The sequence below is a fragment of the Dichomitus squalens genome (genome assembly GCF_000275845.1).
Source record: "Dichomitus squalens LYAD-421 SS1 unplaced genomic scaffold DICSQscaffold_11, whole genome shotgun sequence".
Taxonomy (NCBI): domain Eukaryota; kingdom Fungi; phylum Basidiomycota; class Agaricomycetes; order Polyporales; family Polyporaceae; genus Dichomitus; species Dichomitus squalens.
Window position 1 is genome coordinate 696,348 of NW_006766893.1, and position 26,049 is coordinate 722,396.

General features: G+C 56.0%; 9 protein-coding genes across 9 annotated transcripts; 5 read left to right on the forward strand and 4 right to left on the reverse strand.

Moving 5' to 3' along the window:
* Positions 1-713: 713 nt before the first annotated feature.
* On the reverse strand, positions 714-3,275 carry DICSQDRAFT_180399 (FAD/NAD(P)-binding domain-containing protein). Its single transcript, XM_007365272.1, has 9 exons — positions 3,146-3,275; positions 2,650-3,074; positions 2,388-2,593; positions 2,265-2,330; positions 1,827-2,206; positions 1,748-1,765; positions 1,521-1,691; positions 1,368-1,457; positions 714-1,318 (listed from the first exon to the last, which is right to left on the reverse strand). Exons 2-9 carry the CDS (start codon positions 2,691-2,693, stop codon positions 941-943), a joined length of 1,353 nt encoding a protein of 450 aa, XP_007365334.1. The 5' UTR covers positions 2,694-3,074; positions 3,146-3,275; the 3' UTR covers positions 714-940.
* Positions 3,276-5,206: 1,931 nt separating this feature from the next.
* Positions 5,207-6,217, forward strand: DICSQDRAFT_146821 (uncharacterized protein; the record flags this gene model as incomplete). Its single annotated transcript, XM_007365273.1, has 4 exons — positions 5,207-5,626; positions 5,694-5,805; positions 5,871-6,109; positions 6,173-6,217. 4 exons carry the CDS (start codon positions 5,207-5,209, stop codon positions 6,215-6,217), a joined length of 816 nt encoding a protein of 271 aa, XP_007365335.1.
* Positions 6,218-6,665: 448 nt separating this feature from the next.
* Positions 6,666-7,955, reverse strand: DICSQDRAFT_58980 (uncharacterized protein; the record flags this gene model as incomplete). The annotated part of the gene is made up of 4 exons (XM_007365274.1): positions 6,666-7,021; positions 7,078-7,186; positions 7,238-7,459; positions 7,524-7,955. The coding sequence occupies 4 exons, from the start codon at positions 7,953-7,955 to the stop codon at positions 6,666-6,668; spliced, it is 1,119 nt and encodes a 372-aa protein (XP_007365336.1).
* Positions 7,956-8,653: 698 nt separating this feature from the next.
* Positions 8,654-10,149, forward strand: DICSQDRAFT_136192 (uncharacterized protein; the record flags this gene model as incomplete). Its single annotated transcript, XM_007365275.1, has 5 exons — positions 8,654-9,152; positions 9,546-9,642; positions 9,758-9,840; positions 9,911-9,958; positions 10,024-10,149. A coding segment is annotated over exon 1 (241 nt), but the record flags the coding sequence as incomplete, so codon positions are not given.
* A 393-nt stretch (positions 10,150-10,542) lies between these two features.
* On the forward strand, positions 10,543-12,182 carry DICSQDRAFT_59009 (MFS transporter; the record flags this gene model as incomplete). Its single annotated transcript, XM_007365276.1, has 5 exons — positions 10,543-10,634; positions 10,693-10,774; positions 10,829-11,720; positions 11,781-11,960; positions 12,019-12,182. 5 exons carry the CDS (start codon positions 10,543-10,545, stop codon positions 12,180-12,182), a joined length of 1,410 nt encoding a protein of 469 aa, XP_007365338.1.
* Positions 12,183-12,418: 236 nt separating this feature from the next.
* DICSQDRAFT_126793 (uncharacterized protein) lies at positions 12,419-14,261 on the reverse strand (the record flags this gene model as incomplete). Its single annotated transcript, XM_007365277.1, has 3 exons — positions 12,419-13,166; positions 13,223-13,777; positions 13,837-14,261. 3 exons carry the CDS (start codon positions 14,259-14,261, stop codon positions 12,419-12,421), a joined length of 1,728 nt encoding a protein of 575 aa, XP_007365339.1.
* Positions 14,262-14,711: 450 nt separating this feature from the next.
* Positions 14,712-18,817, forward strand: DICSQDRAFT_180404 (uncharacterized protein). Its single transcript, XM_007365278.1, has 8 exons — positions 14,712-15,138; positions 15,194-15,491; positions 15,548-16,155; positions 16,211-16,640; positions 16,695-17,372; positions 17,422-17,871; positions 17,930-18,252; positions 18,306-18,817. The coding sequence occupies exons 1-8, from the start codon at positions 14,782-14,784 to the stop codon at positions 18,684-18,686; spliced, it is 3,525 nt and encodes a 1,174-aa protein (XP_007365340.1). The 5' UTR covers positions 14,712-14,781; the 3' UTR covers positions 18,687-18,817.
* Positions 18,818-19,203: 386 nt separating this feature from the next.
* DICSQDRAFT_180405 (uncharacterized protein) lies at positions 19,204-21,480 on the reverse strand (the record flags this gene model as incomplete). The annotated part of the gene is made up of 6 exons (XM_007365279.1): positions 19,204-19,764; positions 19,817-20,490; positions 20,549-20,923; positions 20,981-21,130; positions 21,188-21,374; positions 21,435-21,480. 6 exons carry the CDS (start codon positions 21,478-21,480, stop codon positions 19,469-19,471), a joined length of 1,728 nt encoding a protein of 575 aa, XP_007365341.1. The 3' UTR covers positions 19,204-19,468.
* Positions 21,481-22,723: 1,243 nt separating this feature from the next.
* DICSQDRAFT_105270 (NAD(P)-binding protein) lies at positions 22,724-24,240 on the forward strand. The gene is made up of 5 exons (XM_007365280.1): positions 22,724-23,104; positions 23,243-23,630; positions 23,687-23,756; positions 23,815-24,147; positions 24,198-24,240. The coding sequence occupies exons 1-4, from the start codon at positions 22,747-22,749 to the stop codon at positions 24,070-24,072; spliced, it is 1,074 nt and encodes a 357-aa protein (XP_007365342.1). The 5' UTR covers positions 22,724-22,746; the 3' UTR covers positions 24,073-24,147; positions 24,198-24,240.
* Positions 24,241-26,049: the final 1,809 nt, after the last annotated feature.

Genomic DNA, 26,049 nt, shown 5'->3' on the forward strand with positions numbered 1-26,049 from the left:
GTCGATGGGCCAGGTCGAGTGTTGAGACATTGAGGGTGCATGCAAGTCTCGGGTATTTCCCGCACCATATAGGTCCAAATAGAACAAGAGGATCCGGGTCCATACTCAAGATGGTCTTGTTTGTCTTGTTATCTTGGGAGTGGCACTGATAGCACCGCCTGAAGAAGGTGCCACCGCTTGGAGCATGTCCTAGTGTCGTTCGCTCACCTCTCTGCTTCAACGAATTGTTCTACCTGGCATGAAGAGCGAAATTTGGCTCGGCTGATGAAGCTCACTATGTAGTGAGGTCGTACACGTGGCTGTCGCAGCTAACCACCCGCTGACGCCCGACGTCAGGTATACACGCGGCGAACCGGCGTCTGAGGCGCTCGCGCAGCCTGTGGCTCCGAGTCAAATTGATCACCGACTCCTGGGTCCCCTGCCAACTCCTGCACTATAAGTCAGGACGTGCTGTATGCTCTATTTCAATCGATCCCTAGCCATGAGCCAATGCCTCGCGAAGATTCTTCCAGGCTCCAACTCAAGAGCCTACGCAAGACGCGCCGCCGTTCCCCCGGGTCGGACGCCTCGTCGAATGCAACAGCGAAGATCTCGGTCAGCATGCCATACTCAGCCAACCCCGACCAGAGATTTTGAATCTATGAACGGGTTATAGGTGAGGGTTAGAGGCATAATGGCATCGAGTGACTGGACAAGAGAACGGGGGTGAGACCATGACCAGAGACAGATGGACCCAGATTTACATCCATGGCAAGAACTACGCTAGCGGTGGTCATGCCCACAAGAACCTGAGCTGGTACCATGGAGTTCGTTGTACTTATCTCTACAACTGTAATAGCCCTACAGTACGTTTGGTTCTGATCGCTGAAGGTAATAGAGAAAGGAAAGCAAACAGATGGACGATGTCCTTAACAAGTTGGACAGCGGGAGAAAAGATACATCATACAGATAGTACCCGAAGTTTTTCTTCGACTTGATCACGATCCCCGAGGATACTAGAGTCAAACGACCATTGCATTTGATGCATGAATTCCTTCGCAAGCACGTCCAGCTTCGCGTGGTCATATTGACCCGCCTTGCTGTCTTCCAATGTCACGTCCTCCCAATCATCCGTTCTCAGCTGGTACCTCTTCGCGTTGTCCTCCGAGCCTTGTTGAACTTTCTGCGAGAAGGGTCTGCGGACGTCGTCGTAGATCTTCAGAGCCTCTGCAGCGTTGCTCAACTTGACGGACGAATGAGAGAGAATGGTGGCGAGAATGTATCCATCCTCAAACGCCTGTCCTACACCAGCGCCCTGATGAGGGAGCATGGCATGTGCCTGCATGACTGCGATGAGCGGAGTCCGCCATAAACAAGGATGTACTTACAGCATCGCCTATGAGCGCTGCCCTCCCCTTGACATAGGTAGGCAGCTTCCGCGTTGTGTGCATTGCCCAGCATAGTGGATGTCCCACCGACTGATATTCGCCGCTCGTGAGTCACTATTCGCATTGGTAGATTGCATGGCAATTCGGACGAACTTTGAGGACAGCCAAAACCTTTGGCTCCCACCCATCGAAGAGCTTCCCAACTTCGTCCGAGGTGGAAGTTTCGACCCACGGCCCATCATACACAGTGCCTGACCCAGGTGTGTAGACAACGCCGAGGACATTGATGATCTTCCCACCGGATACAGGGTATATGACCGCGTCCTGCAAGCTTGGGTCAGTCGCATGTCAACGCGACACCCACGAAACAACGCGCGAACCCTGTTCTTTCCGACAAACTGTTGATCGGCTTGCGTGTTAGATTGTAGTTGTCTCGCAAAAGGCGTTAGTGTTACGTACGATTTGAAGCGAAGACGTGAATTTCACGAGGTCCTCTGAGAGCGCACTCGCCGGTGTCAACCCCCGATACGCGACCTCACCAGTCCAGACTGGCTCCACCATGGCGCGTAGCTTCGAGGCTTCCTCTGTTTTTCCGTTCTTCTCCGCTTCGTCCGCGAAAGTACTGAACATGGTCCGCCGAACGGCCGAACGGACGCCGTCGCTGCCGATGACCAGATCGCACGTCGCTGTTGTCCCGTCCTTGAAGTTCAGCACGATGGGGTCGACCGTTGATGACGGCTCCGAATATGAGACGAGGCGTTTGGAAAAGTGGATCTTGTCGCCCGCGTCGAGATGCTTGGCCAGAAGCTGTTGCAGCATGGATCGGTGAAAGGTGTGAACTTGGAAGGGTACCGTTTGGTCATCTTCCCACTCGTCACATAGTAACTCAATGCTCACGCTGGTTTTGCTGAGTGATGTCGATGAGTTCTTGTTCGTCGCCCTTGACCAATCGTAGAATGGCACCTGGAACCCCAGCATTAATCCCAAAATAGGGGCCGAAACAAGATCTTATCCACGCACCACCACCTTGGCCTTGTACGCCGGTAATCGTAAGGAGCTCGTCTTCCAGCCCAAGTTCCTGCATGATGGTCCAGATACGGGGGGACATCCCGACGCCTGCCCCAACCTCTGTGAGTTCTGCCGCAGACTCATAGATGTCGTAGTCTACATCTGGCGCGTATTTCTTGAGGCATAATCCGAGGACGAGGCCTCCCATGCCTCCGCCGCTTGAACAGGTGTCCGTGAATGAAGCCCCAGAGTAGTTGGAGGAATTTGGACTCACATGATGGCGACACGGAATTTGGGTTGACTGTCGACCTGGGACATAGTATCGAAATCTGTGCGACTTGAGGTTTGCGCCAGCTTGGGAGCACGGAGGCTCCTTTATATATGCGTAAGAGTCCGCCGTTCTTCTGATGTCAGCCGTAAACCCGTTGTCCGCGTCCGACGCAGTGGAAGATCGGCAAATCAGCCCTGAGCGAGGGATAGTCAGCACGATAGCGCGGCGGCCCACGCACATGTGCTGTTCCTCGAATCAAATGATAGAATATATCTACCTTGGGGTAACGGACCCGCAGCTCTAGAACAATGTGGACTAAAGAGAAGTGTAGATTGCAAAGCTTGTCGCCGTTGTTGTATCGATAGAAGGACCAGGCATGACAATTGTGCGAATCTCCTTCACACGGGCTGCGCAAGGTTTTGATGGACCTGACAAAGACGACCCTTCGTGAGTAATACACCAGGAAAGGATATGTATTAGCTTGAAGCATGCTGCTCACGTTGTCTGACCACAGGCGATGAGCGGGTGTGTAGCTTGCCAGCAGACCATGTCAGCTGCAACGCTGGCTGTAAATCCTGGAACGAACCGTCAACCCTTGGTGTTTATTGTCGCGACTTCTGCATAGTCTCGAGACTGCAGTTGTGCTATACCAATGAATTACTCGATACGCATGCGAATGACTGGAAACGATGAGACGGACTCTAGTGAGCTGGTATACGTCCCCAGAGACTTATACAATAATAGAATCAGAGCGGCATAGTCGAGACCTTGGAGAGGCTCATGATGGCACATAATACGCAATCCCAGTGCGCGCTGACTTCGCGTTGTGGCAGTGAATACGTCGGAGTTGAGCCGCGTGTGCATCAATAGGCGTGTTCAATTCTTGTCGCTCGCTCATTTCCTCGCGCGCTTAACGGGCGCCTGCCTACCTGGATTCAAGGTCAGATCAAGCGCCTGTAGCACAGCAAGCAGAGGGGGGCAGGCGGCGGGTGCAACATGACCACATGAGGGTCGCGAGCTGGGACTAAGGAGCGCCGCGAAAACTTGATGATTTGAAATCTAGAGAGCTCTATGACTCGAGACGCGGAGTCGTCCCGCAAGGTTTTGGGTCCAATTGCCATCAGGCTTACAGCGGCAACCCCAGGTGAACCGTATGTATGTCGTGCCGAATCTGGTTCGGATTTGGGCGCATTGTGTACGATTATTCTCGAGCAACGAGTCTATAACACTCTCCCGATGTCTCCATCCACTCTCCGGACAGGTTTTCTGGGTATAACAAACCTAGCATAGGACGATCCCGTCGATCTCGCTGCACCCGCTGCCTGCGCACCTCTGCTCCCTTTGCTACAGGCGCTTGAGCTGACCTTGAATCCAGGTGGGCAGGCGCCCGGTAGGCGCGCGAAGAAATGAGCGAGCGACAAGAATTGAACACGCCTAATCGCACATCCGGTGCCACGTGGACAAACTACATATTCGACAGTTCGACTTCACAACCTTCGGGAGCAACTTGCGAACCGCATGTACCTTCCCATACAGTGTGAGTTTTTGATATGTTACAACACGAACAGGCCTTCCAGACTATTGCACGGCATGCCATTCGGAGGCACACGCTCGGACGAGGCGCACCGTCCTAACTGATTTTGTTGACGGACTGCCAGGCTGCGACTTCGGACCGGGTACACGACCTCCTCAAGCAGCCTGCTGTGCGATACAGTGTACTTCGTTTCAACCCGCACCAGCCCGCGCCCAGGCCAAGGTCCCTGGGAAGTAGACGATGCTTTGGGGAGATGACGTCGTGGAGTACAGTAAGTTCGGAATCATTGTCTCGTCGATGTCCTTGTGTCGGACTGAATCGGTTCTTCTCGTCTCATATGTATCGCTCTTGTGGATGGGCCGTCCGAAGCTAAGATTGTTCTAATGTCTACGCCACAGCATATGTGCTCAATCCACCTGTAAATTTATCCGGAGTTTAGCGCCAAACCCACGGGCCTAGAACCCTCTGGCCGTTCGTTGTTGCAGGACGAATCAGGTGCGGACTGCAGCCGACATATCCTGCAAATCTAACAGCGAGACTATAGTCCTTTGGGCAGCGTTTCTGAATCAGCGCTTCGCCCGCTCTCCACCAATGAGGAGACAGGTTGAACCACTTGCGAAAGGTGTCCATGGCGTAAGTATTGTATTGACTCACGGAACACGACAGTCCATATCTCCCGGGCGCAGGTTGCTACCATTGCCAACGCAAACAGACGGCTTTTCCGACGTTCAGCGAACTCGTATGTGCAACCCTCGATTTGAAGTTTGGTCTGTGCATTCAGGCACCAATGATTTTGACGTCGATCCTCCGTCCGTCCGGCGTCCGAGCCTCGCCGATCAAATTTATACATCTCGAGATCTCATTGTACTTATATTACCTCCCCGGTCCCGCTGTAGGAACGCCCCATCCCTTGAGCTCCTCTCTTGGGATACCGTGATCACCTCACCGACTCTACGCGTTGACAAAAAAGCCCAGCTCGCTCAGCACCACCACACTCCTTTTTAGCCAAACCAATTCCTCGTCGACATGATCGCCCTCCTCGCACGCGTGCTCCTCCTTGCCGCTTGCGCGACCGCTGTCCTCACGGCCCCCGAGCCTTCTCGGACGACCCGCAATCTATCCGACAACCTCTACCCCGTCGACGTCGTGACCAAGCCCGTCGCACTGAGGGACATCGTCCCGCTCACGAATGCACAACGCCTCGCACGGGGGCTACCCCCGAACCCTCCTCGTCGCCGCTCGAGGACGGCTCGCGCCCTCCAGCCTCGCCAGTCGTCCACCTGTGTGGCGCAGACGGGCACTATCGCAGTGTCGACCGGGGGATATCTGTCGGCCACCGCTACATCGTACGGCGAGTACTCGTCGACCACCGACGTCTCGCAAGCGCTCTTGGTGTCGTTCTGTGTGGACACCACGGTGGGCACGACCTTCGATCTGCAGACTTTAGTAAGCAACGCAGAGCTTGTCTGTGTCATCCCTTGCTGACTCTAGCCGTCGGGGTCTCATGTGACAGAACGGCTTGTCTGCTTACCCCTACCTCGGGGCGGTCCAAGGGTTCGCCGATAGGAGTCGGGACTTGGCGGCGGGGTCGTTCAATTACTACTACATCGCGGGCACTGAGCAAAGTACGTCTTGTGTCCCCTCGCGGCACGTCTCCCACTGACCTCATCCCACTCCGTGTCTCCGCCAGCTGCCCGTGGGCCCGCGGTACCGGGTGTCAACTCGTTCTCCGCCGCAGCGGGCGTAGCGGAGGCGGTCGAGAGCAACATTTGGACACTCACGGATACGAACGAGCTCGTCCCGTCGTTCGTCAACTCGGACGGTACCGCCGTCACCCCGTCGATCGTGTACGTCTCGTCGTCCAACGCGTTCGCGATCACTAGCGATGTGGGCGCGTTCACCTCCAACTTCGGCGCCGCACAGCCTGTGGTGAGTCCGGGATTCCGAGGGTTGTCGAGTCAGGAACGACGAGCTGACTGTTGTCGAATCTAGACGTTTACGTTCGTCCCCGCAACGGCGGCGACGGTGCCGGTCTGAGCGGAACGTCATGCCGTGAGTGGACACCCTTTCGTTCTCTGCTTACAGATCTAGAGATGGGCCGTAGCCGAGGTGTGTGCTCCCGAAACACCGGACTATACAATAGTACTCTATATATAGGCGCGGTTGCTGTGATATCTTGTATCTCGTCTCTGCGTCCATACGTCTTGAAGACATTATACTACAGTAGCCAACTGAACTGCGCGCACGCCACCGGAGCCCATTTCTGTGCACCTTGGGTCATATTTCAAAGGCTCACCTTCTGCAATCGACGGGACGCACTTGTCCACGCCCATGCGCGACAATCTAGGCTGTGAGCAGAGATCGAGCACCGCAGAGGCAATGAAGTAAAGCATGACAGCATACTGAACAGCGCACATAGCAAAGCTCACAAATCTCCTATACATCTACGAAGAGTCGCGATTCCCAACAACTCGGCGCTCAGCAGTCAGCACCCGAGAAACTCCCGCCTGAGCACCAGTGCCCACGCCATGATCGCGTACACGATCCCTGCAGGCAACGCACACTGGATGCCCACGCGCGCCCAGTCCCATCGCCGCCGGCGTCCCTTGCGCATGTGCTCCTCCTCCTCCTGCACAGGGGGCGTGTGAGAGTGGGGTAGATGGGATGAGTGGGATGAGTGGGAGGGGTGCGAGGGAGGGATGGGGACGATGTTAGAGGTCACCCAGAGCTGGATGGCGCGGCTGCAGCAGGTCGTCGTGCCGATCGCAGCCCAGCAGATCAAGGGTCGATCTTCGTGCGAGAGGATGGTAAGTGTTAGGTGCGTCGCCGGCCAGCATATTGCTGTGTGAGAATGCAAAGAGATGAGATGAGGAAGGATGAGGGGGGAAACGACACACCTTGGAGGGCGAGGAGGCGGATGAGGGTGGCCCAAGGCGAGTAGTAGACTCGCCATCGTTGGAGCAGGCCCGTTGTCAGTTGCAGGCATTGCCATCCTGTGAGGATAGACTGTCCGCGATGTGAACGAAGCAAGCCAGTCGACGAGGGGACAAGACCTACCCAGAGCATGCTTACGGCATAGTCTACCCGCCACTCAACGAGCCCGTCCGGTGGCCTGAACACATGGTACAAGTTCCATAGCGTCCCGAACACCGCGGGCACAATCGAGAGCAAACGGAACATCTGAAAGAATATCGGGACCAGCCACGCCGTTTGGGGCGGCAGCGCGAGTTCCTGTGACAAGGACGACCGGGTGATGCGCGCGGTGGGGAGGTTCCTTGGCTAGATGCGGACGTCTCCGTTCATACGGCGAGCGACTGCAGCGAACAACGTGAGAGACACGCACCGAATCTTCACCCTCCGTCTCCGTCTCCCCCGCGCATGGAACGCCCGGAGTGGTGGTGATCGGCCGCGACCAGCCTTCGTCGATCGCCCTTCCCTTCCCCTTGCCGAGAAGTCTGTTCCTGAGGGTTTCCGCGAGGCTCTCTCCCCGTCCTTGCGAGGACCGGCGGAATACGACCCCGTCGTCCGTCTCAGCTCCCGACCCGGACGTCTCGTCGTCCGAGGTCGGGCCTACGGGCCGCCGCGAGCGCGCATACTCCGAGAACGCCTGGCGAGAGTGGGAAGAGAGCGGTGCTAAGTGTGATGGGAGGTGACTGGATGAGGATGAGGAGAGGCGGAGATGGGGTGACGAGGACGCGCGTTTCGCAGGGTTGATGAGGCGCACTTCGGGAGGGGTGAGGGAGTAGGGCGGGGGGCTGCTGTTGGGGGCGCTCATGTTGCCGATGAAGGATGTGCCCCGGGCACGCGCGCGGGTAGGTTTCCGTGTACTGGGAGGGGGGCCGCCGACGGTGTTGGAGCGACGTCGGGAAGCGGGGATACGCGACCCGTCGGACGTTCGGGGTGGAGACAAATTCGAGTTGCGGGTATTGATTGGAGTGGTAGAACGTGCCTGAACCGGTGTCAATTGGAGACTGGCGGTAGAGCGTGCGCGAGAGGGAGGAATGGCTTGTGAACCCGACGGCGAAGGCGCGGAGCCGTGAAGGGTATGCGGGTCGGCGAAGTACTCGATCGCTGGAACGACGAGTACGCCTGCCGGTGGTCCGTATGGGGGCGGAGCCTGCTGGAGAACAGTATCAGTAAATAGAGTCGCCATGGCTGCCTCGGAATGCGAGTACGGCACGGGAAAGACGAATGTCGTTGGAACTCACGTAGAGGCCGTATATATGCACCTGTCGATATTGATCAGAGGATGCGTATAGTGCGGGGCAGGCGGACTCCTATCCTGGTGCCGTTCCAGCCCGCGCTGGTGGTCCTCGTCGTGGAGAACGGACAAGCCGTGGTGACGGCACTGAGGCACGCGCCTCCCTCGCCTTGAGCCGCCCGCCCTGCTGCCGTTTCGGACAACATCTTTCTCTCTCTCGCCGTCAAATAAGACACGACTCCTACGCCTTCCGCCGCTTATCCGGCTTGTATCTAGTCGCTGCATTTTACGTCGACGCGACCTTCGATATCATCGGATTCGTTGGACGCCTTACAGAACGAGAAGCCCTTGGAAGCCCTCCTGAGTTGATCGAATGCCCTTTTGCTCGCGGAATGAATTGTCGGTTGGAGGCGAACACAATGGGTTATGTAGTCGGAGTTTGGGCAGGATCGCAAGGTTGAACACAGGTCAAGGCTGGAGGCACTGGTCCCTTTTTCGTAGGTCCCCGGACGAAGCTTCGCAGAAGACTCTTCCATCATATGCATACGCATCTACTTACGTTCTCGCAACGTTATCTGCTGTATCTCGCGAAAGCCGAAAACCGAATTTGCCATGTGAACAACATTTGCTTTAGGATCGCGTCGACGTTGGAATTCGCGCACCTCCTAGGGCCGAAGATTCCGAATGGCCGGTTCATTGCCTCTGTCTGCAGCTTCCTGAAGATGCTCCTCGTTCAACGTTCGTCGATAACCTATCTTGGCTGAGCACAAGGTGTGTTTTCTCATGCTCTGTCCAGTGACGCGTTAGACGCGACATCTGTTACGAGAGTCAATCAACCTTTGTCACCCTATTTCCCGCTTTCTGTATGGGCCTGCTTCTTTGAAGCAAGCAGATCTGGTCACCGTCAAGTGGTTACTGCACCCGCTCATGCGCCCTGGAAGTCCCCACCCCTAATCCAGTGATGCGGCGGTGAATAGTGCCAGTACGTTGGGAGGGCGAATTATGAGACTCTTGTGGTCGAGGCAGGCTCTCCAGGCATCGTTGCCCCCCAAACTGTCATTGAAACTCCACTTACCTTCACTTCGTGATCTTCTGCATTATCGCTCGACAAGCGGACCCTGTATTCCACGGTGCATACATTCAAAGCTCACATTTCAAAAACAGGGATCCAACCAGCACGCAATGATAACGCAGTCTTCGAGTGTTCTGCGATGTCGACATCCTCCAGGATCGGGGCACTGCTACTTACCGTGTGCAGCTTGTAAGTGCCATACGCAGTCGCTGGTTCCATTTTCGCTGTCTGAGCGGCAGCGATTCCAATCATTCCATTTCTAAATCTCTACTAAGTGGTAGTCTGACCGCTACTTCTCGACTAGATGTGATCGTAGTTCATTGTTCAGTTCCACATTCCACGCGAGATGAGACTCCAGTATCGAACCTCCTGCATGGAGATCGTCATGTGGGTGGATGCATCGTTCATGCTTCTCATGGCGGAGGAATCTAACTGAGTACCTCCGTACCCGTCGCAGCTCAGCGGCGTTCACTGTACCTCGTTGGGTATGAAGCAACTAGTCAAGGTTCGTCTACAGCTTGTAGTCGCTCTCGAGCTCACCAATTGTATACTCAGTCTCATGCTCAACAGTTGACCGTCTATCTATGCGCTATACTCGGATCCTCTTCTTGTAGCTGATGCTAGCCATTGCCGCAACCTCGCATACTCATATAGCAGCCCCACGGATCCCGGCCCGTGGGCGGTGTGTATAATACGGTACGCCCGCGATGGCTGGTGAATAGATGAGCCATGACAGATGAATGGTAGGAAATCAATGTAAGGTACGATCTACGCAAGCGCTCACAAGGGAGCCAATGACCCTCAATAGTTGCTGATCGGTTGTAGCAGCTGACGGGGGCTCGAGTCCTCCACCGCTGCCGGAGTGCTCGTGATCACGCTTTTAGTAGAACTTGGCGCCGGCCGATAAACGGCTATCGACATCGTACGTTGTCTGGTGCGATACATAAATTATATAAGAGCTGATGTGTGGAGAAGAGATGCCGAGTTGACAGCGCGCACACCCGCTCTAACTTCCTCGACGTGACAACGACGATGTCGGGCCACGGGATCGACAAGCAGGCGAGCGCTGGCTCCATGGCGTCACAGGATATGGAGAAGCAGGACATTAGTGTGTCGGAAGACGCCAAGGAGCTGGAGGAGGTCTTGTCGACGTATACCGCAGATCCAGAGGCAGAAAGGAGGTGAGCGAATGCAATCTTGCGCCACAGGCGGGTCAACTGACGACCGCGGACTGGTTAGGCTGCTACGAAGTATCGATCGTCGCATTGTACCCGCGTCTATGGTCATCTACTTGCTATGCTCTCTGGACCGTTCGAACATCGTGAGTGCATGACGTCGCTTTCATCGCGCGCACAATGCTGAGCCATCATGGCAGGGGAACGCGAAGATCCTCAACAGCAACACGGGACATTCCCTTCTGCAGAGCCTGAACATGTCCAACCAGCAGTACCTCGTCGCGCTCATGATCTTCTACGTCTCCTACACCGTCTTCGAGACGCCCTCCAACTACATGCTCAAGAAGTTCCGCCCCTCGCGCTGGATCGCGTTCCTCATGTTCGCTTGGGGCGCCATGACCATGATCCTCGGCGGCGTGCACAACTTTGGCGGGCTCATTGCCGTCCGCTTCCTCCTGGGCGTCTTCGAGGCCGGGCTGTTCCCGGGCATGGTCTACGTCCTGACGTTCTGGTACCGGCCCGAGGAACGCGCGTTGCGCATCGCACTCATCCTCGCGAGCGCGACGCTCGGGGGCGCGTTTGGCGGCGCGATCGCGTATGGGGTGGGCAAGCTGGACAGCGCGCACGGCATCGAGGCGTGGCGCTACCTGTTCATCATCGAGGGCGCGCCGTCGTGCGCTGGCGCGGTTCTCGTCTGGTTCTTCTTCCCGGACTATCCCGAGACCGTGCGCTGGCTGTCGGTCGGGCAGCGCGAGCTCGCGGTGGCGAGGTTGAAGGGCGTGGCGTCGCTGGGGCACTATAGGATTACGTGGGAGGAGGCGAAGGAGACGCTGCGCGATTACAGGCTGTACGTGCACTATCTGACGTACATCACGATCTCGGTGCCGTTCTCGAGCATGTCGCTGTTCTCGCCGACGATCGTGGCGGGGTTGGGGTACGAGGGGCTGAACGCGCAGCTGTTCACCGTCCCGCCGTACGCGATCGCGTTCGTGATCACTGTCGCGGTTGCGTGGGTATCGGACAGGTACGAGGTTCGCGCCTTGGGGTGCTCGATCTCGATGTTCATTGCGGGGGCTTGCTTCGTGGTCGAGGGTGCGTACATGCTTTCCTCCTTTCCCTGTCTAGCGAGACTGATACCGTCGATCGCTGCAGGCGCTCTCCCTGCGGAGTCGTTTAAGCTTCGTTATGCATTCTTCATCATCGCGCTATCGTTTGCCTTTGCGTGTATACCGCCGCTCCTGAGCTGGCTGACCGCGAACCTGCGGAGTACCGGCGCCTCGACCCTCGCGGTGCCCTTGAATGTCTCCATTGGCCAAATAGGCCAAATCATTGGTGCGTCCGACTTCGCGCCTCTTTCGCTGTAACCTATGTTGATATCGCGGTTCGGCAGGTGTTTACATCTATAAGGCGAACGAGTCGCCAGGGTACCCTACCGGACACTACACCAACGCTGGGTTTCTGCTTGTCGGTGGACTCGCCGTACTGGGGCTTCGGGTTCTGTATGTCCGACGCAACAAAAGGTTAGAGCCAGGAGCGAGACAATGGCGACTGTAGCGATTTTACGTTTGTTTATGTACGATACCCGACGATACGAGTTCACTTCGACTTGATCCTCACGTATGAGATGACGATTAACAGAAAATGAGTATTTGATACAAAGCCCAGAACAGCAATACGATACAACAAGACGCAGGAAATGAAGACAACGAGCAGATGGAACATGACCATGTAAGTAGCGTACAGAGAACTGAAGTGCGCGATCACACTACTAATGTGAATACAGATTTCAATCATGCTTTCCGTGCACGCCTCGGCTTCTTTGCCGCCGGTTTCTCCGCATGTGCATCCACACCAGTACCGTTCTGTACCTCGACAGCCTCCGGCTCCCTAGCTCTCTTGAGGGATGTCTCCTCTCCCTTACCCTTACTAGAGGTCGACTCGACAGCTTTCGCGGCCTTCCCCGCTCCCGAAGGTCCAGACTCCTCGTACACCTCCGTCCTCTTGTTCGGAACCATGGTGATAGGAACTTCCCCGTTCACCACAGCGTCGATGCCAAGCTCCTTCGGGATCTGCGTTCCCCAGCTCTCAATGGACTCGTCGAGCTTCTTCTGCTCCTGCGACAGCGCTTCGAGCTCCTTCTCGGTCTCGAGGGTTTGAATCGTTTCGTACGGCACGAAGGTCAACTGTTGAGGGAGGGAGGCGAGGGCCGCGATGGCTTCTTCACGCGTAAGCTCGTCGAGTGGCTTGGCGTGTTCCATGGTGATGCAGACGGCGTACGCGCCGGACGGGAGGACGGGAGTGGTAAAGGGCTTGGAATCGAGAGGGACGGGGACGGCCTTGGACGGTTGGGAAACGTGACCATTGGCGGGCATTGCTGAAGAAGTATCCGAGGGTGAAGATGAAGAGGCGTTTTGTGCAGGGTCGCTCGACGAGGAGCCGTTCGCCGCCGCAGAAGATCCAGAGATGTCTGTATCGCCGGTCGTGCTGCTCCCAGGCTCCGGCCGCTCTGCCCAATTGGTGTATGCTGTGTGGATGCGTCTGGAAGAATACACACGTAAGTCCCAGGGCTACTATATCATGCAGGCAATACATACCCAAGTTCCTTGATGTCCCACCCCACGCCATAGGTCACTGTCTTGGTCTGCTCGTACAATGACCAGAATTCGGCCGCATTCTGCGCCGCCTCCGCGGAGCGGAAGCGCAAGTACTCAAACTCCCTCTCCGTCTTCATCTGCACGCGCGCGAACGTCTCGCCCATTACCTCGAGGCCCTCGGCGAGTTTATTGACCTTCACGATGACCCGAGGCTCGAGCGGCTTGTTCGAGTCCTCGCGCTCGGGGCGGTCGGCTCTGTCGGTACCTTTTCCCTTCTCAGAGGCGGCAGAATCGGAGTGGCGCAGCGAGGGGCGGGCGAGCTCGTCGACCATATCCTTCTCGCGACCGAGGCGGGCGGCGTTGGAGACGCGAGCGGTGTTGAACTGCACTGTGGACCACTCGGAAGACCGCTGTTTCTGAATGACTTGCTCTTCTGGGGTCATGGGTGGATGGGTTCGCCGCGGTGGGACCTCCTTGACGATGGGGAGCTTGGTCAAGCCCGAGCAGTTTCGCACCTTGAGGTCGACTTTCTCCTTGAGAAGGGCATAGCCCCGCCTTCCAGGTAGCGCGTCAGATGGGAACTCCATGCAAGATATGATACGCAAGGTACGTACTTGAGTCGTCCGAGAAGCTGCATCTCGTGGAGTACCAAGTTCTTGTTAAATGCGAAGTCGCCTTTCAGATTTTCTTGCCGCTCTATCACGTCCGCATACTTCTTGTCGAATTGCTGAGTTACTGAAACAAGGCACTTGACGTAGCCAGACATCAGTGCGTGCATTGACTCGAGCTCAGTGGCCAAGAGGTCGATCGCGTCCTCGACGGTCTTGCAGCGGTCAAGGTCCTGGCGGAGCGTTGATGCATCCTCGTAGAATTGTTGGAAGTATAGGAACTCGGTGGGTTTGGGAGGAGGATAGCGGAGGAGGTCTACAGGTATGTCTACGAACCGCCCGTCCTCTGTGATCATCTGGTGCAGCTCCATGGGGAAGCTTGCCGGTGGTTGGATGGTCGGTTTGGTTGATGAAGGCATGGTAGGGGGCATTGTATGTCGGTGTAGGGGAAGTGGCGGGGGTAGTAGAGCAAGAGATGCACTGAGAGACGAGTGGGGGTCAGGATATGAAAAGAGCGTGGCTGGAAGTACCCCGCGGACGTGCACGAGCCGAGTGGCACACCCGAGAACAAAGGACGGTGGGCGGCTATGACAATGTCTTGTCCCTCCGAGCCTGGTAACCTTGATGCAGACAAATCTGTCTCTCCTGCTGTTTAGTACAGAAAAGTCGTACTGCTTTATCAGCAACAGCTATTGTGAACGTAGAATCATGTAGGTAGGGGCGAGTATCACGGTCCTGATTATGATTATTGAGCGCCAATGAACTTCAATGACTATTCTGGGAAGGGTCTTGAACTCTGGGTTAGGGTCCGTGTCAATTGCGCACTGGCACAACTCCACCAATTACTCAAACTCTCATTTACCTCTCCCACCTTTCCCTGCGTCGTCATCATAGTTTTGCTTTGCGAAAAGCCTCTCGAACAGCCAAGAGGTCCTAGACGACGACATCGGCATGACCCATTCGAGGTCTCAGCATTACTGGCGACAGCTTAGATGCGCACTGACTGCGGGACAATGGGATGCAAGCACGCCAGCGAGGGACTGGCATCAACGACCGGTCTCATGGTCGGATCTCATTCGCAAGTTCCTCAAGCACAACCCAGAGCATCGCGATGTAGCAGAGCTGGCGTCGCAAACCCAGGCCCTGTCCCTCTTGCTCTCGGCAAATGCAAGCAGCCTCGACGGTAACGATGTAGGGTCACAAGGACCACTGGCGTTGGGGGACGAGTGCGTGTTACCAGAGGAGAGGATAGAGGAAGCGAGGGCAGGGTACGATTCGTTGAAGCAGCTGGATGCGAGTCGCTCGGATGTACGTGCAGCAGTAAGTTCAATCCAGAACCTGTTTAACGTATGTCGTCCCGAAGTCCACGAAAGCGGCGCTGGCGTACTACGCCTTCGCTCTGCGGAAACCGTCCGAATCCCTAAAATATCTATCCCAAATCCAGGACGTGGCAGATGCTCAAGGTTTCATCCCATTTTCTGCGACCGGAACCGTTCGCTCGGCTGCGACGCTGCACGTCCCAGGAGCGAGCTCTGACACTTCTCTTTCCTCCTCATGGACAGGCAGCTTCGTGTCTGCGCAGGCTGCCGCCTCAATAGCGGATATCGACGAGGGGCGCGCTTGGTCGGCGGTGGAGCGTATCCGGAGCATATGCTTGCAAGGTGGGTCAACGGTAGGTGTCTAAATTTCTGCATGCATTTACATGTTACTCTTTCAGGCATGTCCTGCGAGATGCTGTACCCCAATGACCTCGAGAAGGCGTTCTCCACTTATCTCCTCACATCCGGCATCATTTCTACTGCTGTCGCCGAGATCCCTGCCTCCGTCCCCTCATCCTCCACTGCCACACAAGCTCCTACAGCATCTGAAAACAGCTCCTTCGCTCGCTACCGCGAGTTCTGGCGGTGGGCAGAGCGTGCCCTCCGCCGCGCGATCGTGCTGGGAGCCCGAATATGCGACATTGCGCGCATGGACGGCCGCAACGGTTCCCTCTGGCAGCTCTTCCAGCAGTACCACGCATGCTCCGCCCACTGGCCGCCCTTGTTCCGCCCAGATCACCGTTCGGCGATCGCGGTACTGTACTTGCGCGCCCTCATTCTGCGAGCGCGCGCTGCAGTTCCCTCGAAAGGCGCGGAGCGAGGTTCGCATCGTTGGATGGGGACGGCGCGCTCAATCGTGCAAGAGTATATGGCAATCTTGAGCGTCTCGACGACGTTTCCGAAGGCAGGGGAGAGGAATTGGAAGGTGGAGGACCTGGTGGACCTCTCTGTCGCCGCTTGGGAGGCGGACGGGGCTATCGGGGAGTATGCAGGCTGGGTCCTCGACGTGAGCGTGAGCGTCGTAGGTAGTGGTGCGCCATTGCTGATTTATTATGCTCAAGGTGCTGTGGTGGGCAACACGCCTGACATTCAACTCGTTCCGGGTATTCCGCCACATGAGCCGACTGTTCTATGTCGGGGGCGACCCAGATCTCGCGAAGCGCACCTTGCGCCTGTACATTCAGATCGTGAGCAAGGCGCGCGAGGCCAGCTTGGCTGAACAGTCTAACACAACAGCCGACGCGGATGGCGCGTTTGGTGCGGGGGTGGACGTCGACACGGACGAGCTTTGGGTGCAGACGTGTGTTCTTGGCTCGCGGATGCTGTCGCGGCTGGCTTTGGGGGAAGATGTTGGCAAGGCGATTGAGACTGCGCGCGAGGCGAGGGAGGTGCTGGAAAAGGGCAAGACGCGTCTGAATCCGAATGACAAGGAGCTTATGGCGTGCTCTCAGTTGGCGGAGGCGATCTGGCACATAGCTACGGCTTACACAGGTAAGTTGCGCAAGCAATTCACATCTCATATAGGCTGATTGTTTGTATCTTCAGAGCAGGACCCTCGGACAAGGACAAAACACTTCGACGAGTCGCTCGCACTACTCAACACATCGCTGGAAACTAACCCTACCCCTTCTGCCCATCATCATCTCGCCCTTGCGTACACTCGTCCCGGTGCATCGCAGGATCTGCAGGAAGCTATCGTGCACGCTCGCGCGGCTGTCGAAGGCGATTCCTCCGAACCACGACATTGGCATTTGCTCGGGCTCCTGCTTACCGCGACCGGCAATTGGCGCGCGGCCAAGGAAGTCCTCGAGATGGGCGTGAGTGCTTCCGACGCCGATCTTGTTGACGACGAGCCCGATAGCGTGTCGGCCAACGGTGACGCAGCTGCGAATGGAGTTCAAGCGTATGATTTTGCCTACCCTCCATCACCCATGACGAACGGGCAGACTGTTACCGACGAGGCTGAGGCACCGTCTCCCCCTCGTCAGCCTGTGCGCTTGCTGGACAAGGACGCTACGGAGGTACCTTTGTCTTCGTCGTTACTCCAGCCGTTCGTCGATCGCTCGGCCCCGACGAGGCAGGATGCGTTCGAGCAGGCGCTTCAACTGAGAATGACACAGCTTACGCTGACAGAGTTTGTGGAGGGTCCGGAAGGTACTGGCGACAAGTGGGTGGAGGTGTTCCAGTGGTTCTCGGAGCGGAGGCCTGTGGGTGCGGATGATCGTAAGGGCGTGATGTCTTTATATATGCACGCATGGCTGATCTCGTATAGGGAGGATGTCGATCGACAGTCGGCGCTCTCAGGACATCCGCCCGACATCAATGCTCTCGGGTGGTGTGCGACAAGAGGCCCGCGCATCCGCCATGTTTCCGCTACCCGAGGAGCAGCCCGAGAACGGGCTCGCCGCTCAGGATCCCCCGATACCGATAATGGTCACTCCTGCGTCGCCGATGGGGCCAAGCCCAGCGTACTCTTCGGACCAGCTAAATGGCGACCATCAACTGCCCGTGACTAGCGCTCATGAGGCTCAACCATCCGAGAAGTCTCGTTTGTCAACTGATACGAACCGTGGTAAGGGCAAGAAGGTGCGGGAGGTGTTCATAAGCGGGGTACACAAGGGCCGTGCACGCGTCACCACGATCTCGAAGAAGATCGGGCATAATGTGCAGCATGTTGGGAGACACCATGGGGTCCACCTCAAGCGGTCAAACTCAGCGCCAGGTAGACTCGCCGTTGAAATTCTTTGCTTAAGTTTAGCTGATGGTGTCGCTATTCCTAGACTTCCACGCCATGCTTAATGACCAGTCACCCTTCCAAGCGTCTTCGATTCACTTGCGTCAGCATCTGAGCATCTACGCCGCTTCCCAGGTGGATTTCGCGGGCTCGGAAGTGCCACCACCCCCGCCTTCGCTGCCTCCTCCCGAACCGACGTCCACTATCCCGAGACAGAAGGCGAGGGCGGCGAAAGACCGGAGGTTGCTCAGTAATCTTTGGCTCATGTCCTCCGCGACGTTCCGGAGACTGGGCAAGATTGAGCAGGCGAGGGGTGCCATACAAGAGGCGGAGGTGCGCGACGAGAACAATCCTGCTGTTTGGGTGCAGGTAATGGCTTCACCCTACTTTCCTTCGTTCTGATGCTCACGTTTGATGTATAGCTCGGCCTGTACCACCTCGCTCTTGGCGATGATCGCCGTGCACTAGAATGCTTCCAGAAGGCGCTATTCATCTCACCGAACGACGTCTCCGCCACCGTACACCTCTGTCGTATCTACCTCGCCTCTGCACAGAACTGCACAAAATCCAAGGAGCGTCTAGAGGCTGCCGATCGCGACAATGTGGACCTCGCTGTCGGCATGCTATCCGAGCTCACGAAGGGTGCGGCGTGGGACGTGCCTGAAGCGTGGTACTTCTTAGCAAAGATGTACGCGCTGCAAGGGAGGAAGGACAGAGAACGGGAATGCCTGTGCTTTGCGCTGACGCTTTCGGAGAACAGGCCGTTGAGGGATATTGGGACTGCCGTTGGGTGGTGTCTGTGAGCGACCTGGAGTCGAGTCGACAGATGAGGAAACAGGTATACCCGGATTCGTATGCAGAAGGACAGCTTGCTTCCCCGAGATTAATGCATTACTAATGATGGCTGCGAAGTCACGTATCGTATTAAGACCAGCCAATCTTACATTGAATATTGACTTGTCGAATTACGACTGCACACGTCTTGCAACACTGTCAGTGAAGTTGGTGCCCGATGGCTGCACATATATATATACAGCAGACGTGAGGTCGCAGGCAACGCGAACACTAGGTACTGAGCCCATGACGATATGCAAAATCGAGGAATTGACCGTAAACTAGACGTTGTCAGGGTTCGCGAACGGCTATTGAGACGATTCGCCTTTACAGCGCTTCTTCGCCGGATGAAGTCGCTGCCGAGTCGTCGTGCCGTCCAATAAGCCTCTCTCGAACTCATCTCGCGGCCGTCTAGTCGGTCTCGTGGATGGCGCCGACTCCGGGAAGGGGATCCGCAGCTGCGCGGCAGGCAGCGATGGTCTGGACGTTCCGCGCCACGGAGCAGTGGCGCGAGCCTCGGGCTCACAAAAGTCGGAAGTTAAAGCTGCCCAAGATGTCTTCTTCCGTTTCGTTGGTCGACCCTGAGAAGGCGATAGGTCCCCGTGTAGCTTCGACCCTGCTCCAGGAGAGTTCGACGAGCCGGCCCGCAGAGCATGTTGTGTGGCGCGAGGAGCGTTTGGCGATCGTGCCAACGACCCTGCTTTGGCGGACCTAGTCGCATCGACGTTGCAGTCCTGTGTCTGCGCTAACGTCATGTCATGCTCTGGATCGCGAGTGCGTTGCTTGGGGTCACGATGATGAAGCTCGTGTAGGTGCGTTGGTAGCTGAGATCGCTGCCATACGGCATGGTGCTGTGGAGAAGCATACCCAACTCCGCGTTCGTCGGCAGGAACTTGGCGTGTTGACCCTGATGCAAATGTGGGGGCATGGACCGCCTGCACGGGAGTACGGTTGTCATGGTGTAATAAGCTATACGTCCAATGTCGACCATCTTGTGTTTGGGGAGTAGCAGTAGCGAGAATTCTGCGAAAGCGCTGCCAACGCGGCCTGCGTACGTGTGGTGAGCCCTCTGCAGAATATCCGATGGAGCTGTTCGGACCTGCTTCGTGAATCTGAGCGGCAGAGACGGATGCCGGTGATGGTGGTAAGTCGCGTGAGGCCACCGTCTGAGGCAATGGTAGATGTGGGAGCTGGGGATATTCTTCACTGGTAGCGAGACTACGCCAGGAGTTGCCTGTATTCGTTCTATCTCGGCTGCGCTCTCCCATACGGACCTGGTCGTCTGTGGGAGATACCATAGACTTTTCTCTTTCCGGTTCGACCTCCTCGTCGGATTCGAACTGAGACGATTCGGAGTCGCTGATGTCCACGATGTCGTGATCTGCATCGCTAGGCCCCTTAACGTGATCCCGGCCCTCCGCAATCATGTCAACTGCAGTGTCGAGCGGGTTCAGGAATCCAACGCCTCCGCGATACTGAAAGGCCTCGAAACCTGGGTTGATGAACTCGTGAAGTACCCGCCGGTAGCGGAGCGGACGTGGCTCCAGCGCGATGTCGGTGAGGTCCTCCGAGGTGTTGAGCGCGCGGATGAGTTCGTTGACTCGATCGTAGGATGACGTCGTTCTCAGTTCCAATGTATCGGGAGAGCGACGGCGACGGACTGAGGGCCCGGCGAGAGGCTCGTCGCGCTGCTCTTTCCAGTGAAGAGGCGTCTCGATATGGGGCCTGAGTATTATCTCGTCTTGAATGAACTCGCCCTCGATTGCAGCAGAGCTGTACCGTATGGTCAGACGACGCGTGCTGTGACATATTTAATCGAGCGAATTCTGACCAGATAGTTTGGGCGATGTCATGAGAGACAGAATACTGCTCTACACGCTGCCTGGGTATCCAGCTATCATCTTCATCATCGGACTCCAGATCGTCTCCGTCGACGTTGGAATATTGACGTCTATGTTGATCTGGTGGAGGTGACTGCTGAGTGTCGTTTTCAGGAGACATGGGCTCCGGGTTCAGGTGTTGCTCATGAATGTGAGGCAGAGGTAGAGGGGCACCCGGAGGCGAAGGTACGGTGAGAGTGACCATCGGGCGGTCTCCTTTAGCCCGTAGTAGCCGCCACGATCGTGGTGCCAGAGCCCACACCGACGGGGATCGCGTTCTTGGGCGGCGCATCGGCGTAGCCTGGAGGTCAGGCTCTCGGCCGAAGCTGTCAACTGGGTGCATGAATAATCCCTCAGGCGTGAAGAGTGAGCTAAAGCCTCACTTATTGGGTGCAATGACGATAGGACAGGACCTGCACTGCGTTTGGGAGATGTCATGGAAAGCGGGGGGTGCAAGCGGTGCCACCGCGAGCGCAGTCAGTTCTGGACTAGGAGCTAGATCTTGCGAAAAGGAGCTCAACAAAGTTAGGGAACTGTAACGTAGAGATGTTCATTTTTGCTGTATTAATCAGTCAGGGTAAGACGCCTACTGCTCATTCGTCGAGTGTTCAACTTTGGGATGTGTTACAGGGTAGCGGTGACTGCGGCCATCCAGCATCCGCGAGGCGGCCGGGGAGGTGATATCCAGCCCAAAGCGAAGCTTCACGCCGAAAGACGTGTCAATCACAGTAGACTGATCTATCTGTGAAGACTCAGGAGCCGCGGACGATGCAGTACCTGAAGGACGTCGTCAGACAATGACAACGTCACAGCTTAGGCCTCGTGGCGTACACGCACTAGCCTGAGGTTTCGGAGAACCACTCCGTAGGTGCTTCGGATACATGTCTCGCTGTGGAATCTTCGGTGAGCAAGGGACCGTGATGGTTGTATGTGGGAAGAGAGCAGAATGGACGCGCACTCGTGGTGGAAAGGATGCTAGGTTTCGAGCGCTCTTGTGCAAGGTATGATGATCGAGTCAGAACAATCGCGGAGTATGAGGGTGCTCGGATACCTGTAATGCGTACTTCTAGCGGACACGATGCACGGAGGTCCTGTGTTGAGAGCTGCTGAGATCCCCAAGTTCTCAACGCTAGAGGGCCCTTCGCGACTTGCTATGCCCTGGAAGTGTTGTATTATGATCATCACCCAAACAATTGGACGTGGGTTGACGTCTACGACACTCTGCAGCCACGCTCTTGTATACCTGTAAGCTTGAATTACGCTCCAATAACGTGCGTTGCTAGGGGACGAGGTCGCACGTTGTGCGTTTGGCGGGCTCGGCTGCTGTAGCTCCACTTCTCTGTGGGTTTCCCCTGTGAACGTCAATAACATCTCAGAGTCTTGGTCTGAACATGAAACGGAAGTAGAGGTCTCTCAAGGCGTAGATCTGGGTGACTTGAGAGGCAGACTTAGCTGCTTCCTTCCCTCTGTTCCGGTCGCCAGCGCAGCTCGCTGGACGCCGAATCGAGATGATGATCTGATCGTCGTTCGCGAGACTACGCATAGTGCACATATTAGGGACCCCCTGTGAGACTGGTTCTTGTGCAACGTCAAGCGAGAGCTTTACAAGTCTAGTCTCGTGACCAGACGTTCGGAGTGTGAAGCGGATGCGAAAAACCGGGGGCATTCAGGAGCTCGGATGCCCCCGGTTTTTCGCATCCGATTCAAGCTCCGAACGTCTGGTCACGAGACTATTACAAGTCAAGAATAAAGCCACGTTGTCAAGCAGTCGGTGGCATGAGTCCGGAGTTCGGTAACCGCATGGCACCGGCTATCTCCGAAAATACAAGCGCCCTTCCCCGAACAGCTCTGGAGAGCCCCGGCTAGCTCCGTGCATTCAACCGCTCCGTTGTCCACCGGTGGTCTGCAATGTTCGATCAGTATTCAATCATCGGCGTGAAAGAGGACATACTGTAGTTTCTAGCTTGGAGATGGAAAAGCCCGATCGCAAACATGACACTTAAGTATGTACATATGACGATCCACAGTTGTATTTGTGGAGGGGCGCTAAAATTACCCGTTTAGGTCAAGTCATCTATTCGACCGCTGACTCCTACCATGCCTGCTTTCTGCCTGCTCTCCTTCGTGTCATCTTTCGACTCAGCTACGAATGTCCCTCCTAGTCCTATCGGCTTCAGACGTCTCTCAAGTAACGGCAAGGTTCTCTCCCGATGAGCTCGTCGCGGTCATGGCCGATGTCTTCTCTCGCCTTTCCACCAATGATCCAGGGATCATTCAGCCTCATCGGACGAGCGTCCCCACAGGAAACCACACTTGTCTCTTTATGCCTTCAAGGGTGGCGTCATCGGGGACGACCATGAAGGTCGTTGCGGTGCCGACAGCGACAGCGCCACAGGACGTCAAGGAGCGAGGGCTCCCGGGAAGTACTATCGTATTGGACGAGAGGAATGGTGGTGTCAAGGCAATAGTCAATGCTAGAAGCCTAACTGCACTCAGGAACGCTGCTGGTACGTTTTATTCTTGATCGCTACATGATTTCCACATACTTTCCTCACTTTCCCTCATGTACTGGGGATCGTTGGCTGCGAGTGTGGGCGCGGTGCCGATCGTGTATCTCCATTCACTCAAATGCAAATCATGTTCAGGCTCCTTGCTATCTACCCGGCTGCTGCTAGCCTCGGAAGCGGGACCAAGGAGCATCGTTGCGTTCGGAGCTGGAGCACAAGTGCAAGCTCATCTGTCGCTTTTCCTGACTGCGTACCCGTCCATCCGGTTGTGCACCATCTTCAATCGCTCTCTTGGAACCAGGGTCGAAAGCCTACTAGGTCTCATGAAGACGACCTTCCCTGCCGTTCAGGTCGCTGCTGAGACGCCCTCTCATAACGACAAGGCCAACACGGTGAATCTGAAAGAGGAGGTAGGCAAGGCGGATATCATCATCACCGCAACGTCATCGACGGAGCCACTGTTCCCCTCTGAGTACGTGCGTTCTGGAACGCACCTGTGCCTCATCGGGTCGTACAAGCCGGAGATGTGAGCAACCTGTCGTCGAGTCCGGTGGAATAGACTCTCATCATGATCCCGTGCAGGCATGAGATCGACACCGCGCTTGTCAAGCGCGCAGGCATGATCGTTGTAGATCAAAAAGCGGCCTGCCTTGTAAGTTCCTGCACCTCATCACTCCGGTAGCGTTTCTCCAAAGCTCACTTCTGCTCAGCAAGAGGCCGGAGAGCTCATCACCGCCGGCTTCTCCGAGACAGACCTCGTAGAATTGGGCCAGTTATACGACTTCTCCACCGAACGGATGTCCTGGACCCCCAGAACGAAATCCATCCAGGACATCCATGACAGGGGCGACGTTACGATATTCAAGTCTGTAGGTGTGGGCGTGCAGGATGTGGTGATTGCCTGCGCAGTCGTGCAGCGTGCCACAGAAGAGGGTATCGGGAGAGTCATCGCGGATTACGACGTGTAGGTATCTCCGGAGCGCTTGACTCCTATGATTTGACAGTCGTGCGCGATGTTGGATTAAGGTCAATAAGGATCCTAGGTGAGTGTGTTTCAATTCCTGGCGTTCTGTGTTTGACGCTTGGCGCGCAGTTCTATGTACGATCCTAGAGGCAATGAAATTTTCTGTACTCGACCGACATGAGCATACCCTCCAGGAATTGTTTGTCATACGCGAGTCCATATGTCGAGGCCACTACGACCCCGGACAGTCGCCATTTGTAATTTCCCATGTCGTGGTACGTCACCCAGTAGTACCTATCTGCATGAAGGGAGGGACGTTCCGGTGTTTTGACAGATTGTCAGGGTGATCTTGTTCGTCCCTCCCTGCCTCGCTAGGTAGGTTTTTTACGACCTCGTATTCAACAATACACAACTCGACGGAAGCGCAGTTAGCACACGGTGAGTGCGTGGAGAAGATGTCTATCAGAAAAGGTCATGATCGTCACCAGCGGAAATGCAGGCTTTGTGAGACTTTGGTGTATCGTCTGTACCAATCAGTGTCCACCCCAAAACTCGAAAACCGGGACGATCCGGAGTAGCCGCAGTCACGGGGCATATAGAACGTGGCACATTCTCTGCAGCCTGGCTTCGCAGATTTGAAATGGATCAAGTAGAGCTTCGAGCTGGTGGCCTCCCACAAGCTCTTAGCAACGTTCACAACTGACACCGTGCTCTAGATCCAAGAATAGCGGCTTGTGTGTCTATCAATAGCTCTGAGGACGGCCCGCCTTCCAGTAGAGCATGCCACAACAGATGAGTGCGATTACCGCTTCGGGTCAACGTGATCGGTGCGAGGTCTTGGTCGATCATGCCTTATCCTGCTGATTCCCGCACCTATCTCGCCTTTTCTTCATCTCATCTCATCTTCTCCGCAGGGCAGACCGTTTTGCACTCTGTCTCCCTTCTTCTAGTTCATGAACTGGTCGGCAAAGACATCATCGGACGGGAAAGCGTGCGTGACCAGCACGTCGTTCATGGATGACACCTTCGTCTACGGGATTGACCTCGACACCGGCCTAGATGAACTTTAACGGGTCAAGGTCGGCGCGAAGAAGCATCATCTTATAGGGCATGTCTCTGAGTATGAGTACGTACCTTAGCATCTTGGTGCCACCGTGTCTCATTGTGTCGATGCTCACGGAGGCGGCGTGGCACTTGCGCAGGGGAATGATATGTACTGAACAGCGGTGCACCTGCGCTATGCGGGGAAGACGATCGTCTTCGTCTCGCTTCACCGGGAAAGCTTGAAGGCCGAGCTCCAGGAGAATTCGAACACCTCGATGGCCGACGCTCCGCTTGCTATCGGTTCTTTCAGTCTTCCGGACTAGGAAAGCCGGCGCGAGACTCCGTTTCACATCCATTTACCCTGTTTACCCCTCACGGAGACTCGCCATACTCCGCGCCCATCAATGCACTCGTGCAGCAGTACGCTTACAGAACGCGCTGCTAATCTTGAAGGTCAGGCGCAGTCACTGCCACGGTCTCCGCGCCGAAACATGTGCGGCACCGGAGACACGTGGCCGAGGGTCAGAATCAGCGCCTCAGAAAGCCACGCCCCATATCGCAGTCATTCGCACACTGTGAATGTGGCGTTCACGTCGTGAACACGCTGCATAGAAGATCCGCGTCTGCATCGTGAGGCGAGCACGTAGGAAATATACGTCAAGCGCTGTAGCGTCGCTGGCTTGATGTGACCTCTTTCCGACACCGGTTCTTGATGCTTGACCCAAGTTCTCAATCTTCGCTGATATATCTAGCTTACGGGGGCTTTGACTTGTGAGTGGCACTTGATGTAGCAAAGCCAACACACTGTTCGAGGGGCGATACTGCTGGGCGTGTCTACATCGTGCTGCATCCTCATCTTATGCTGCCCAGCGGCCGCTATCCTTGACGAGCGCGAGCTGCCGGCCAATCCGCATTGTTAACAGGTGGACTATGTCCT